General features: G+C 36.1%; 1 protein-coding gene across 1 annotated transcript in view; it reads right to left on the bottom strand.

Annotated features, from left to right (window-relative positions):
• The window catches only part of LOC127650708 (CUB and sushi domain-containing protein 2-like), a 467,844-nt gene extending 454,738 nt beyond the window's left edge, over positions 1 to 13,106 (bottom strand). Inside the window, exon 1 of the mRNA XM_052136305.1 lies at positions 12,923 to 13,106. Within this exon, the coding sequence (XP_051992265.1) occupies positions 12,923 to 13,106 (184 nt within the window). The remainder of the gene's footprint in view (positions 1 to 12,922) is intronic.
• Between the last annotated feature and the right edge of the window lie 3,395 nt (positions 13,107 to 16,501).

Genomic DNA, 16,501 nt, shown 5'->3' with positions numbered 1-16,501 from the left:
TATATATATATATATATATATTAGGGCTGTCAATCGATTAAAAATTTTAAGCTTAATTAATTACATGGCGTCCCGATTAATTAATCGCGATTAATCGCATATACAAATATTTGCTGAGAAAGCCCCTCATATAACAATAATTCAATACATAATGATGAAATAATTATACATAGTTATCTTTATATATTAAAATATTATATATATATATATATAATTCAGATAATTCAAATGCATTACATTCTTGTGGCAGAAGAGTTAATCATTTATAAGACAATATAAAAAGCGGCTTTAGAATACAATGAATAGTTTACTACCATATTATTGATCATAAGTCAATCATTGGCATACAGTTCACAGTAAATCCATTTCACAAGTGAATTTGTCAATCAGTTGGAGATTTATTGTGAGGGTTTGTTTAAGAGCCCGTCAATTTACACCTGTGTCAGATATTTCTTTTTTTAGAAACAAGCCAGGGGTACACATAGTACACAATACTACAGATATATTTTACAATAATGTCAAGACATTATATTCATTACATAGTACAATGGTTTTCAATGCTTTGTAGTTGTTGGAGGTACAAATAGTATTTAAATAATATTTCAAGTCTTTACAAAAAAGTGCAAATAGGGGCTTTATAGACATAAATTTACACTTGTGTATAAAAACTTGGCAAGAACAATAAACAGATTAATCAGAAAATATTAACTTCAGTTATCAAATCTGTGAAAACCAAATAAAACGTCTTTATAAAGCAAAGAAAAATTAGTTAAAATAGAGGTACAAACAAACAAACTTTTCATCTACAGCATTACAGAAGGAGCAAAGTGGATCTATTTCAGGGAGCATGTTTCTTAAATAAAGATTGACTGGGTAAAAACGGTGTAACAATTTAAAGAACCCCTCCTTAACCTCGTTGGTAATTAAATATGTATGAGGTAAAGAACGTACGACCTGCGTCAGACATGCTTGTGTAGCATCTCGGGTGTGTTGCGTCATAAAAATAAAATGTTTAGGTCACTGTGTCAAGTTAAATATAGTTTAATACTCAATCTTTAAACACATCTTAAGATCCCTTAAAGATCGCATTTGCGCTCCAAGTGTTTTGAACGCAAGAAATTGTTTTCTTCACTGTATAAACTGTGTGTTGCTTACACAGCTGACATTTCAATTACTGCCCTCTGGAGTAAACAGGTGGTACTACAAGCTTGAATTTCTCATTAAGCATTGCGATTAAAGTGCGTTAATTTATTTAACGCGTTAATTTTTGTCAAATTAATCGCACGTTATTAACGCGTTAAATCGACAGCCCTAATATATATATATATGTATATATTAGGGCTGGGAATCCATCTAATCTAATTTTGTCTAATTAATCGCACAATTTTCAATCATGATTAATTAAATTATGATACATTACAAAATGTATTATTTTTTTTTGCTGATAGTTAAACACAATTTTACAGGTATTAATCTTTGTACAGTATATGTAGTATATGTATGTAAATACAAGTATATGTATACATGCCATAAAATCAGTAGGCATGCTGAGAGCTCAGGGTTAATGTTACAGTGAGATTGCTCCTCACTCTTCGGAAAGCATGATTCCGTTACTAAAATGCATTAAAGAGCTAAATTATCTGATTTTCAGATAATCAGTGGACTTGGTTTAATAATAGGATCAAATGGGCAGATTCAATTCATATGAAGTTTTATTGGCAAGATAAACTTAAGTGTACTGTACATTACCAATTCATTATTAGACACTATATATACAGCTTGCTGAACGGCCACACTACCATGCGTGTGTGCAGTGTCTCGCTTTCGCAGTTCCGCTGGTCAGACACAGTATTTAGTTCAGTGTCCATTATGCCTGGTTTACGCGAAGTCTCCATTCTCTGTTTAGTAAATCCGCTCCTGTGTTTATAATGCCCAGGACATGTGTAGCGTGTGATGAAACGTGCACTGCTCCACACAATTAGTTTCTGTGCCAGGATGTGCAGTCGTGTCAAGTATGTACCTCCTGAAAATGTATATATATATGCCAATTAGCCACAGAAAGTGGGGAAAAACATTAGTGAAGTTTCACTTGTTCCAGACAGGCTGCAGGTGCCATGACCCTGCTATAATGATTGCTGTCCTGGAGTCAAGAGGAAGAGATTGGAACATATGCTGGAGTGGAACAGATTAAAGGCTCAACAATACAATTGTAACACTACAAACATCATATTTCAAAAATAACAATTCAAGGACTGACATTTACTAAACAAAACTAGAGGATAGATATGTAGATATATATATATACTTGGAAACTTAATGAGGGAATGGCATACAGGTGGGGAAAATAAGAAGTGATTAGGGCAGTGGATACTGGGAAATGTAGTGCAGGAGAAAGCTTCAAAATAAGAGTCCTTAAACACTGTGGAGACAAACTGTGACACCTGCCCCCACCCTTTTCCTAACCAATTGGAGCCAGTAAGGCTGAGTAGCCTGCCAGGAACAACTCTCTCTCTCTATCTCTCTCTCTCTCTCTCTCTCTCTACACACACACACACACACACACACACACACACACACATATATATATATATATATATATATATATATATATATATATATATATATATATATATATATATATATATATACTGTATATATATATATAATATTATAGTAATTTAGATTCATTGGAATTAAATGTAAACAAAGCACAAAGTAAATAGCATATGTCATGCTTACTGCATGATTACTGCTGATAAGCATGTGCTTTGAAACCACGAGCCATGTACTGTGAATTGGGTCAGTATTAATTTCATCTCTCCACCTGTCTTCCAGCACCTGTGTAATTTATATATCTGAAAGAGAGAGACATGGATTTTAGCAAACGTATTCAGGTGAAACTTCACACTTCTATTTAAGTTGAAGTTAAGAATATTTTTTTTACCAGTCAGAGCTAGTAATCATTGTAATGTCTCCAAATGCATTCCTTTTAGCTTGCATGCCATAGCTCTGCTGTAAATTGGGAACCTAAGAAACAAATGGATCTGACTCACCAGTTTTCATAAGCACTTCAAATCGATCATATTTCCCTTTTTCAAGGACCAGTGGAAAATGCCATTAGGGCCTCAGTTCAGTTACACCATTCCAACAAGGCAGACGTGAATGGAGAATTCAAATATGCCAACACAAGAGGAATAATAACCTACTTAGTGCCACAAATCTCTCCATGTACAACCACCTGCCTTCTAATGTATCAAGACATTTGGCTCCAAAATCCATCATATCTACATTAACCGTAGAAAGCCAACCATTACAATGGAAATCGGCAACCTCAGCTTTCCTGGGTAAATCCATACATTACTCGAATGTTTGTGTGAGGTAATTTGTGGGGACCATTATTAGCAAGGCAAATGCAGTGGAAAGAGGAGAAGATTGGCTCTGCTCTAGCCAGGCAGCATCACTGCTGTTTTTGGTGGGTTGAGTAGCTAATGTGGCCAACAGACAATGTCCACACAACAGTCAGTGGTGCGTTTTCCATACAATGACATACCTCACAGCGTAACCACAATAGTATGATGCATCGTTGGAGAAATGAACAAGCTAGTCACGATTGTTACCCAGATTGTAGAAGCTATGTCACACATCCATCATTCGAACCAAGTTGGTTCAACAACATAAAGCTGTTGTTAATGATGTTACATTGGGACTGGAGTAATAACTATTGCAAATATTAAATTAATAAAAGCTTATACACACGTACACCAGAAAGCTGTTTAATGTGAGAAAGCACAGTGTAATGTGACAGATACATACACTGCAATAGTTGAGTTTCCCTCTACATCAGACTTCGATGTTCCCCTAATGCACTTACACATATACACACATGCACACTCTTAAAAAACATATAAATGCCACTTATGCATTAACAAACCATGTTATCCATCATAGACATGTGTGAAAAAGCACTTTCTCTAGAAAGCAGCCTCCAGCTTCCAATATTCCAGGTTCAATACAAGTTAAGCTCAATCGACAGCATTTAAAGGTCGAAAGTTTATAAAAGCACTTACATAAATTCTTCAGTTATAACTCATGTATTATCTGATCAGTAAACTTGTTTAAATGGACATTTTTACAGTCATTTTAAGGTTTTAGGGTTTGTTGACATTGCATCGTCATGGTAACAAAGTTGTAAAATTGGCTATAATTACATATAACAATACATGCACATTGTTTGTCTTGTGGCTATACTTTTGAAAAAGTTAGTATTTTAATGTTCAAAAATTGGCCCCCCATTCACTTTCAGTTTAAGTGCCTCATTGTTACCCAGCTTTTATATAAAATATATATATAAAAAATACAAAAAATTAATTTATTTTATATTTTTTATAATCAGCATTAATCCACAAATAATTTTGATTGAATTTAAGAATCAGGAATATTATTGTAATCCCTTAAATTGCTGCATTCACGTTTACTTGATGTTTCAGAACGCTTTTTCTGCAAAACCCCGGATTGAGCCATTTTCTTAAATGCACGTACACATGGTCAATTTGTTGATATATGTGAAATGAAAGATATAGAAGCCTCAGAAAAGCAAAATGATGTTCACACAGCAAACTAATGAGAAACTATGCTTTTAACCACCAACCCTCTCTATATATTCAATATTAGTTTTCATTCATGTGATTTCATGCATTATAGTGTGTGAGATTGAACATTTTATTTCCATGTACAGTTATTTATCCTTTTAATCACATTGTCTAATTAACTTGTCTTTAAATGTACAAATTTGACATTTTATCAATATATATGATGTCATGAAATTGCATTTTTTTAATCATTATACAAACTGTTGTCACTGTTTGAAATTTCATTCACATAATTTTTTTTTTTTTTTTTACAAAATATTCACAAGGTTGGAACCTAATGAAAATATAATTATTAATTATATTACAAACAACAATAATTTAAGTGCTCAAAACTACTATAAGAAAAAAAAAAAAAACCTTGCATAGATTTGTTAAAGAATGTTCGTTGGAACTGCAGTTTCAGGAAACACCAAATAGTTTAACTATGTTGGTAACAATGGAATTTGCAACTATAGTTGGCTAACAATGCTTTTGGGAAATGCACCCCAGAACAGCTGGCATCGGTGTGGTACATCCAGGTATATGAATGATTTGGCACTATGATTATTAAATTATTAAAATAACAAAATACTTATGTCCGCAAAAATTCAACACAACCAGTGCAAGCCTTATAACAGACAGTACATAGTGACATCTACTTTATGTAGCTACTGCATTTACACTACCAAAAAGTTAGGAAATACTTGACTGAATGTATATTAAGCATGATTTAAAAATAAACTTTGATCTAAAGAGAAATGCTTGGTTGAGATTAGTTTTGCAGACAAATATAAATTGTTCCCATGAATGGATTTCTTTACAAAACATTAAAAAAAGATTTGTATGTAGACAGCATACAGCATACTCCTTCAATACTGTATAAAAAGCATGCCGCAGAGCTGTTTTCTATGAAAATAGTGGCTTTTTTTAATAAGCTTCATTCAAATCTAAATGTATATTTTGATTTGTTTAACTCGTCACCACATAGTCCCCTTCCATTTTTGTTATTTATAGTTTTTATGAATTGTATATTCTTCTTAAATGTGAAAACAGTAATAATAATAAACAGTGAGTAGCGGTATCCAAACTTTTGACAGGTAGTGTAATACAAGATCAAACCCTTCAAATTGTAATGTTAAGAAAGTTTATCATTCATTAAATTAAACAAAAAACATGCACAAATGCGTAATTGCGAAACATCACTTCTACGCATGTAATTTGTTATCATATGTATCAGCTAGATACATTGATATTAGTTTCATATTACATGTACAAATAAGACATGCTGTTGTGTTTGGCGAATGCTTTAATTCAGCTTGGAAATGAAAATGATGTCAGCCATGTTAAGGTCACTTAGACATTTATTAAATCATGAATTTTGCAGGTTGATGTTTTCATTCTATGCCATGGGCAAGGAATGGCCTGAAATGGACTAGCTCAGCATTTCAGAGAGATGTTCTTGAAAGAGCAGAGAGTACACACAATGAGTGCATTTCAGGCAGAATTTACCGCACTTTCAGCCCCATTACAGAGTCACAATGGCCCAGTGTTTAGATCTAACATGGGTCTTCAATGAAACTGACTTCAGCTGGCTCCAGCCATCGTAGCTTTGAGCTCTTAATCTCTTTGCCTCCTCCTTATTGCATTTTAAAGCGAAGAGGAAACGATTGATGACCTAACCATTGAGGAACTACCGAATTACTCCTGATGTTTATTTTGGTGGTGTTTCGCTAATCAGTGCATTTCTTCTCTCCAAAATTAATGTTGTGCTTGCAAACAAGTTAGTTTATTCTCTTTAAATAGACTTCCAGTTCCTTAAATCTGGGGTTGAATGAGTGGGTGAGAAGGCAATGAATGTATCCCTGTTTGTTGATTGTGCACTCAGACTGAGGCAGTATGACTCATTAATTCTCTTGTCCAAGCATAGTTTAATGGTTTGTTCCAATTGTCTCTTGAACTTTAATCGGGCATACAGAGTGAATACCTACACAGTCAGCATGACATCACTTCCTGAATGTGTCCAGGCTGTATACCTGCTGAATTATGCTACTGATCGTATTATCCAATACGATCTTTGATTTCAAACCAAAGGGATACCAACATGTCACAGCATTTTCACTTTGTCCTGTCATGGCACCTCCATATAGCCACATATTCAGATTCCAGTGTATTCCAGATTTATCCTCCTAGACAAAGAACAAGCACAGCCTGACAGGTGTGTTTGCTGTGACAGTGGTGCAGCACTGACATGGATTAGAGTGGATAACAGGCTGCAGCAGCCAGCGCACTGCGACCTGACGGCTGTCCGCCTCAGTCAGCTCTAAACACCCATGTATAGACCTCACTCTCATTTTCTGCCCTGTGCTAATTCCCCTCTCTTTATCTCTCTGTGTAAGTTTGTCCCTCCTTATCTTTTGGCCTCAGTCCAATCGATTGCTGTTTGATTGAAGGGCATATATTCCATTCTATGAGGATTATCACAGGGAGGAATGTTGGAGCTGGTGTGTATTAGTGAAGTAGTCTGCAGTAACTAATGGCACCCCTCGGTGGAGCTCTGCCAAATAAAATCAGTTGCACTCCTTTGACTGATGCATCGCGCTACAGAAGGACAGAGGAAGAAGGGCAAAATAACATAAAAGACATAGTAATAAAGAGAAAGAGATGGTGTGTATGATACAGAGCAAGAGCGAGAGAGAGAGGGGGGCAGAGAGAGGCTCAGGTGGAGGAAACTTAAATAGATTAACTGTAATCTAATCACGGATTAAAGATAAGAAAACACTAAATTAAAGTTCTTAAGAAGACTTTGGAGTGACAGGCAGCATCGCAAGAGGAATCGTTGTTGTCAATCTACAACTGATAGTGGCCTCTGTATGACAGGAAGAGACTTACACATTTATATTCTCTCAATGAGAACCGAAAAAAGAGCAAAAGGTCTCAGCGGAGGACTGCTATGACACTACTATCTCACTTTCGGGTCAGAATAGAACCCAAGTCATTATAAGGCTGGAACAAGCTTTCTGAATGTTGTTACAAAGAGTTTCTTTCTAAAAATGAGTGCAAAACTACTTCAATTTTATGACACAATATTTGGGGCTGCATTGTAAAAAGTGTTTTGTCAGGAAACCAATGTGCTTCATGTGATAACATCTAAATTGAATGGAAAAAATATTATTATTTATGATAAGATAATTAACTTCACTATATCAGGTTACACCAGTGTAAGCCCTTTTTTTAATGGTCATATAATTTGGAAATAGCTCCTTGAGGTGACAACATCATATTTACACTTTTTACAGTGTAGATTACTCAGATATGACACTAATCTAATAATAATATTCTGTCATTTCAATGACAATGATGGGTTAATTGACCATCACACAGAAAATGTAACCAAACCTTTACAATAATGAGTTCATTTATCACCATAAATCATTTTTGACTTCAAGTAACACCTTCCCCCAAAATGCACTACTAGAAAGAAAGTTCTGACAGCTCAAGGTTACAAAAAGACCCACCTAAATAAATTATATTTTTTTGCATGCAAAATTATGAAATCACAAATTTTTGCATACGCTCCATACATCGTTCAGCTTTCATTATAAATAGTAATTATACTGTATTTGGCTTGTCTTTTAAACATTAGTTAATATACCATGATGGATGCCTTTAATACTTTTTACCAAACAGAACACAACTAGTGATAACATAGTGATGCTATGGACGAGGAAGATGAATGGTCCTTTCTTCCAATGCAGTGAGGCTAGCCTCTACATATTCTTGGTCATTATGTTTATCTCATTTAATAAAAGTCTACCCTTGAATAAAATGATCAAAAAAATCTCTCTGGTTTCCAGAGAGTTGCAAGCATAATTTAGGTGAAATATTGGAATATCACTTAAACAATTCGCAAATACAGTGTTTCCATGTCATGTGTTCAACAGAACAATATCATCACTTCCAGGGAAGTTGAAGGCACTAAGGAAGCGATTGTGGCTCTTTAATTGAAAGTAGCCTAATAAATGATTTGCAGTGTGTAACGCTCTTAGGAACTTGCTTTTTCAAACAATGGTCTTAGAGTTTAGTTCCTGTACTGTATGTGGGTTATATTTAAGATTAATATAGTGTCCACAGTCACTTGGCAAAAATGATGAACACTTTTAAATGATCACCTGTTTTAATTGCGAAGTCTGACTGACCACCAAATTATGACTCCCCACTGCCTGATCAGCCCTTATTCCTAAATCCTGTCTGACTTTATTTTCCCGGCTGTAGTGCGTTCACGTGTAATTTTCTAGAAGACAGGGTCAGTCACATGACTTGTTGAGGCATAGTAAGTTTACTTTTTATGCGTATTTGGGAATTGTATTTGCATCTTGTGTTTCTATCTAGCATTATTGATATCCCAAAATTCTCAAAAAAAAAAAAAAAAAAAAGTGGATGGACTCTCAGAAATGTATACAGAAGATTGACATGGCCTCATGTACCATGACCTGATAACCACAATTTTGCAGGGACATCTCTGCTTCTTTCCATTTGTTGTCAATAAACAAAAACATATCAGTTATACTAATATAACATGTTATTTTTGCTTATGTGATTATATTTTTTGTAATATCTAATTAATAATTATACAAATAGATAAACGAACGTCAGTCATTGAGTCAGCCCACCGTAATGACTGTTAACCTTTGAACTGTGCGAGTGTGGAATGGTGGAATGGAAAGAATGTTGTAAGTGTTTATTTATTTTAAAAGTTTTTAAGTTAACTTTATAAAGTTAATCTGTTCATTATGCATTCAAATCCCATACACTGTGATTATTCTACATTTAAATGCTGTACAGGACTAATGCTAGTCATTGTTGTCTCTCAATAACATCTCTGCAATGCTTATATTAAACAATGAAAATGTGAATGAAAAAACTAAAATAATAAAAACCATTAGAGAATGTCCTGTTTGAGTTTGAATTAATTATATATGCTATTAGGTTCTTATTAGGTTACACAGTTAATCTGTTCATTATAATGCGTTCAAATCCCATACATTGGGTTCTTCATTTAGACATTTAATCAAATGCTGATTTAAACTAATGTCAGTCACTGTTGTCTGTCAATAACCTCTCTGCAACGTTTAACGTGAAAAATTTGAATTCCCCTTAAAAGTAGCCATTAGGAGGCGTCTGTATAAGTTCTTATTAGGTTTTCACACAAAAAATTTCTTGCAGTATTCTGGGAAAGTTAGTTCATGGTAATAAAAACTAAAAAAATAAAGAGAATGGTTTATTGAACATTGAGAATATTTTCCCTAAATATAACCAAACAGGAATCACATGCTAACGTTAGGGGAATGCTTTGTGTTTGCTGACTAGTCAGGCACACACACTGCCTTTTAACTTAATGTGCAAAATAAATATCTAGTGTTTAAACACATAGGTATAGAGCAGGGAAAGGGAAACATGTAAGACACGATTAGCAGAGTAAACAAATCAGCTCTACTCATTCATTCTCTCTCCTTGCCAAAGGCATCCTCCAGCCCTCAGGGAGTCGCAGGCAAACAACAAACCTGTTTAGTTTATTTACATTTAAAGTCTAAGTAAACAGATTGGCAGGTGTTAATTTTCTTGGAATAGACTAGCATGTGTGCCCTTAAAAACGAGATGCAGGGGAGGGGGTAGAGAGTGAATGGGGGAGAAAGGGATATATATATAGAGAGAGAGAAAGATGAATAAACAGAGTCAGAAAAGAGAGAGTATCAGGTAAGAAAGTGATTGCAATGTACTGTGTGAAGAATTTTCCCTGACTGTGAGAATAACACCGTTTAAGCCTCAGTGTTGTCCCCTTTTGAGAGAATTAGTTATTGTTCAGCTTTTACAGCTCCGCTAACAGCTCTGGTGGGCGCTGTCCTTGGTCCTAATTGGGCTGCAACTGGGGATTGCATCTCTAACAGTTAAAGCAGAGTCTGTACTGAACATTAGCCATGTTCCTTTCACGTTCCCATTCCTTTCTACCCACAATTACTCTGAATGTAGTGGAACAGACACAATAAGCAAAGAGTGCGAAATGAGCTGTCCATTGTCCTGAAAAGTTGCAAAACTGTGGTGGGTGCCACAACTTCTCTGAATGATCCTTTGAAGTCCACTTTAAACACCTAACACTGCTAAACTGACAAATCATTATTATACAGCACAGGACATCTGCTTGAAAATTACTAATTCTTAAAAAAGATTTTTCCAAGAGAAGACTTCAAAAGAAAATTGCACAATCTCTGCTTTTAAGATGCTTGCTGGGAATTTGATTTCCATGAGCTTAAAATGTCTTCCCCAATGTAATCTCAAATGTTTGGAAAATTTGTGTTCTCAAAAATCAAACGGACTGCCCAAAACTTAATTATTTTGCCAACCTCCCTTATACATGATGAAAAGATTTCCCTGCATGCTCATACAAACTCTCCTGTTCAATAAAGCCTTACATCAAGTTGCATCATGGAAATGCATTGGTTTTTACAGTTTTACAAACTCGAATGCCACTAGCTATCAAAGGCAAGTCAACCAACTATCTGAGCAAGGAAAATGGTATTGAGTCAAACATTCATGGTGGTGAGTTGTTTGTCTTATGTCACAATCCTAGAATACAGAAAATGTTTATCTCAAGTGCTTTAACATCTGCAAAGCTGTTGCACAGTTGAGCCAGAACGTATGATGACACAAACGACTTGCATTCTTTTACATTAGAAGAGAGAATTCTTCGTAACAAAACTTCTTCGTCTTTTAAGAATTTTTTTCTTGATTATTATTTTTTATTATTTATTTATATAGACGTGTATATTTTTCTTACCCCATGGTTATCATGATTGTGAAAGATGTAGACTACTTATGTTTATTTAAAAGTGCATATGGCCGGTGATTTCGTGCATTTAAATGCATACCCTCGTTCAATCAAACGAAAAACTCTAAAACTCTTCCAAGTATTTTAATAAAGCATAAGAGGCTCGACTGGCTTCTTTCTAATCTGCGCTATTCTGAAGCTTTGGTGCCGCTCAATGGAAAAAGCGGGAAAGTGCTTGGCGGCTTTGCGCGCGCTCTTCTGATTCGGTCTAAAACGCAGAACAATCTGTTTATGACAATCTTAATATGACTAAACACATACAATATCGAGCAGCTCTGCAAATTCGTTTACCACCTTTATCATCCTATAGCCTACAGAGAAGCAGCAATTCACAATTGTTGAACAATCTCAGTGGCGAGAGAACTGTCCCATGTATGCCTAAATATAGACCAAGCCTCTAGTTGGATAAATTACAATGACTGCACAATTACATTGTAGGCTACATATATAATTAAAATATTTACAAGTATTCCTTTAACTTCAGTGCTAGCCTACATCTTTTAAAAAACCATTAGTTGCACCCAAACATCAAAAGCTGACCGGTGTTCAAAGAAAAGCTATAATTCGCTTTTATGTAGGCTACATAATAGCACACGATATTGGTTAAATGGGGAATTAAAATAATCACCCCCCAGTTTACAACTTCCATTCAAGGTAAATGCTGTTAGAAAGATGAACAGCCTTTGTGGAGGAATGATTTTTCAAGAGATGCAACAAATAGGCTACTGATCCTGACACAATGATTTGGTTGATCGAATGGAAATCGTTGGCATTGAGGAAACATATCACGTTATGGTAGCCAAATAGTTTTGTGCCAGCTTGAAAATGCGCAGAGTCAAAGACCCGTTTTGTCGGCAGCCTCCGCTTTCTCATCTACGCCCCCCTTCCTCCCAAACTCACTCATTCACTCTTGTCTCCCACTCACGAAATCTTGCGACACACACACACACACACACACACACACACACACACACACACACACACACACACACACACACACACACACACACACACACACACACACAAAAGTACTCTGAGGTATGTTATCCAAGGCCATGCCATGTTATGCTTTCATGAGGCAAATCAAGGTTAGGTAAAAACACTTTAACACCGACACATTCTAGCCTACTGTATACTGTATAGCCAATGGCTCTTTTAAACGGCCCAATTAAATGAAATACTTGGCCAGTCTTGTTTATTCATTGATGCCTGATATTCGGACCCACATCCATGACCCAACATTAAATTACAAAGGGTTGACATAGAATTAATAATGACAGCACTCCATACACATGTCAGGGGTAGAAAAGGTTGCATGATCAATTAAGTTGGCATAAGGATCTCGTGTATGGCAACAGGACGCGCGCTTATACCACTGATCAGTGCGAACACAGCATAACGGGAAACTCACCTTTAACCGATGCAGCCAACAGCCCCATATACATGATGAGCACCCCGCTCCAATAATGCGCCTGTACTCCCACCTTCATTAGCGCAAAAATCCTTATTCCTTCCAGTTTCTTCGTCCCGTTGTATGTACATCTGCACTCTGTCCTTACAAGTCCCGTTTTGTCACAATTCAAAGAGGCGCTCATGGCGGGGTTTTTTTTTTTGGCAGACAGGCAGGCACGGGTATCAGATGGTTTTAAAAGGAAGATTCACTTGGTGTCGGTGCTGAGCAAAATCCCAGTGCATCGAGACTGGACTCTCGCAGCTGGACTGAACCATCTCAGGCGAGCCGCGGGGTGAGCCGAATCTAATAGACGCTTTCTCGCCGAAAATCCTGAAGAGGCTGAAAATGAGAACTGTATCTTATCTCTACACAGCTTACATGAACATTACAGACGTTTGAAGTCTGGAAATTGATTTCAAGCAGAACATGCAGCATACGCCTTTACAGTTCAGCGCGCAAGTGTTTAAGTTTTATTTCCAATTAATACCCGCTGCAAATCCTCGCTTCAGTCTTTCTCCCAAAGAGTCACAGCGCTGTGAATGCGAAACGATCGTTATGATACACACATTGTCACCGGCCACTTGCGGACGTTTACAGCCTTCGTCGCTGTCTGAATAATTTCCATGCGTGAAAATAATCGTTAAGGGATTTCCACTGCCGAGTAAGAGAACCCTTGGATTTACTATTTCAAGACTTACAAGAATGAAATGAAGAGCCCGACTGCAGCCTGAGCTGACAGCATCTCTCTCTCTCTCTCTCTCTCTCTCTCTCTCTCTCTCTCTCTCTCTCTCTCTCTGAATACGCTCAGTCTTGCTCTCTCATACTTTGAAGTAATAATAATAATGATGATGATAAAAACTATAGCCTGCTATTCCAAATCAAATTCATAAAAGCCCATTTTGTTTGTTATCATCTTATTTAATTGAACACCAGTTCAATAATGGGATTCAATATAATATTGAATAATATATTTAATAATAATATTGAATTAATATAATATAATATAATATAATATATATATATATATATATATATATATATATATATATATATATATATATATATATATATATATATTCGATGTATATATATATATATATTACATTTAGTAATCTATTAGTTTAATTTATCCTTCTTCTTCTTCTTCTTCTTCTTCTTCTTATTATTATTATTTGCCACATAAGGCCATTCATCGTTTCAGCTTACATCTTTGCTTTCTTATTTTTTCTTTTCTTTCAGTGTTCCGAGAACTCGTTCAAATGACGTCACGAACTGTGTGTCCATTTGATTAGCTGATAGGAATTATTGTTTTTGTTTACATTTGAAATTCATTACAATATTTTAGCATTCCAAGTAGGGTAGCCTCAAGCCAGAGACAAGCAGATCAAGATCAGAGAAAGTCTAAATCCTATTTGCTGTCGGAAGAGATATGTAAAATGCTTACAAAGCATTTTTATGAGAGAACAAGAACAACTCCTAAGCAATTCTGGAACGCATTGGGGCCGTTTCCCAGGTCAGTGTGGATTCATCCCCATACACCGGAGGACAGTCTGGATAGAGCATGCATGGCAGTATTGAAGCGCTCTGTTTTGGCCAGAAAGAGGATTTGGCCGCATTTACCAGAAAATAAGCACGTGTTTGCGAGTGATGATCTGGAACAATACGGAAGAATCCAGTGTTACACTACCAGAGAATGTTATGACAGCCTACACAGAAAGCAAGTTGCAACTATGTATGAATATAGCTTATTTATTTATTTATTTATTTACTTTTTTTTTATTATTATTAAACATACTGTAGTAAGACAAATTACATCTAATTTGCAATTGGTACAACTGATGGTAAAGTGAATATTAATTAAGAATTCCTTAACATTTCTATTGCATTAGTTTCACATCAGATAGACTCAAGAATGATACACACAGCACACCTTCTTCTCTCTGAAAGTCTATAATAAATTGCATAGTATAAATTGTTTATGATGGGGAAAGTGTTTGAACTAACACAAAGAATGTCTGCTGCACTGTATGAATTACTGTATGCAAAACCTGGCCATGGCAGCCCATGCTAATGGATCTACCATATGTCCCTGGTGGTCCATGGAAACACCAACCTCATCTATTTTAGGTATCACATATGGTAGCAATGGCAAGATCTCCTTCTGTTGTGCATGTGGACCTCACAAAGCACAGTATAAGAATGTCATGAAATATTCATACCTGGAGACAACATATGCCCCACTTTTTGCAACGAAATGCAAAGCAAACAAAGCGTATCTTCTGGAAGATAATGTTTGGTTAATGGAGAAATTGTTTACTTTTCAACATATAACCTTGGTGCATCTTTTGGATTTTCTCCGCTATAATTCTTTAGGAACTGTAATATCTCCTCAATTGTATAACTTGCATTCACAATTTACTTGCAGTTTGAAATAATCCAAGTTTCCTCTTTTTCAGAAGTGTGGGGCATGAAAAGTTGGACACGGTTGCAGTAGAGATTCAGCATAACATGGTTCAGAAACCTTTGCAGACATGCCCACATTTTCCTGATGAAATATGCTGCCATGTCCATGATCCTGACAAGCCAAGAGAGATCATAAGCCAGGAGGAAGCTGACAGAAGGCATATTGAGGAGTTTCTCAAACAACTTCTCCTCCCTAAAAAGGCCGCAATGAAGGCAAATATACCTGAGGGGCTTTTAGAAGAAGACTTTCCTCCTCTTCCACTTGCTGGCTCGCAAAGGGTGGACAGACCACCTCAGCATGCCTTCCTCAACAAAAATGGCTCCTATAAAGCATCCCTCTTAAAACCAGCCATCCAACTGACTGGTGGCAAGCCACACAGGATCCAAATACTAAACCCAAAAAATCTTTCAAGGTCCAGGCCTCTTGTCTTGCCAAGGCCATTCCAAAAAATTGAAATAAAAACAGTTCAGGGCTGCACTGTACAACTCAGACCATTCAAAAAAGGAAGTGTCTTAGAAGAATCAAGTGTGTGCACAGATACATTTACGCTGGAAGGACAGAGAAGCTCATTGGCAAACTGTCCTAATCCACCAGTGTCTATGCAGTTCCATACAGGAGAAGTGCAGATGACACGCAAAGATAGCACTTTTAAAGGTAGGGATTGGTGCTCCAAAACCCCACACCACATTTTTGGGAATTCTGTCCCACAGTGTCTATCAATGCTAAAACCTAATTTAAAACTAAATATAAAACCTATTATATTTGGTTACCGATGTTGGTGGGGCATGCAGACTCATACTTTAGCTGTTCTTTATATGAAATATGTATCGAATGGTTAATTCACCCAAAAAATAAAACCCTATCATCATTTCTTGCTGTTCGAAACTTCTTCAGTGGAACACAAAAGGAGATGTTAGGCAGTAGGTTAGTCTCAGTCATCATTCACTTTCAATGCATCTTTAACTTGTTTCACGTGTTTCCAGGTACAATTTTCTGCAATTTCCATATGAAATGAACACGAGAGGTGCTATATCAGCTGTGTGTTTTATTCACTTTCACTCAAATAATGACTT

Source organism: Xyrauchen texanus, chromosome 10 (assembly GCF_025860055.1).
Source record: "Xyrauchen texanus isolate HMW12.3.18 chromosome 10, RBS_HiC_50CHRs, whole genome shotgun sequence".
Taxonomy (NCBI): Eukaryota; Metazoa; Chordata; class Actinopteri; order Cypriniformes; family Catostomidae; genus Xyrauchen; species Xyrauchen texanus.
Note: the sequence above shows the minus strand (reverse complement) of the source record. Positions and strands in the feature narration are given on the sequence as shown.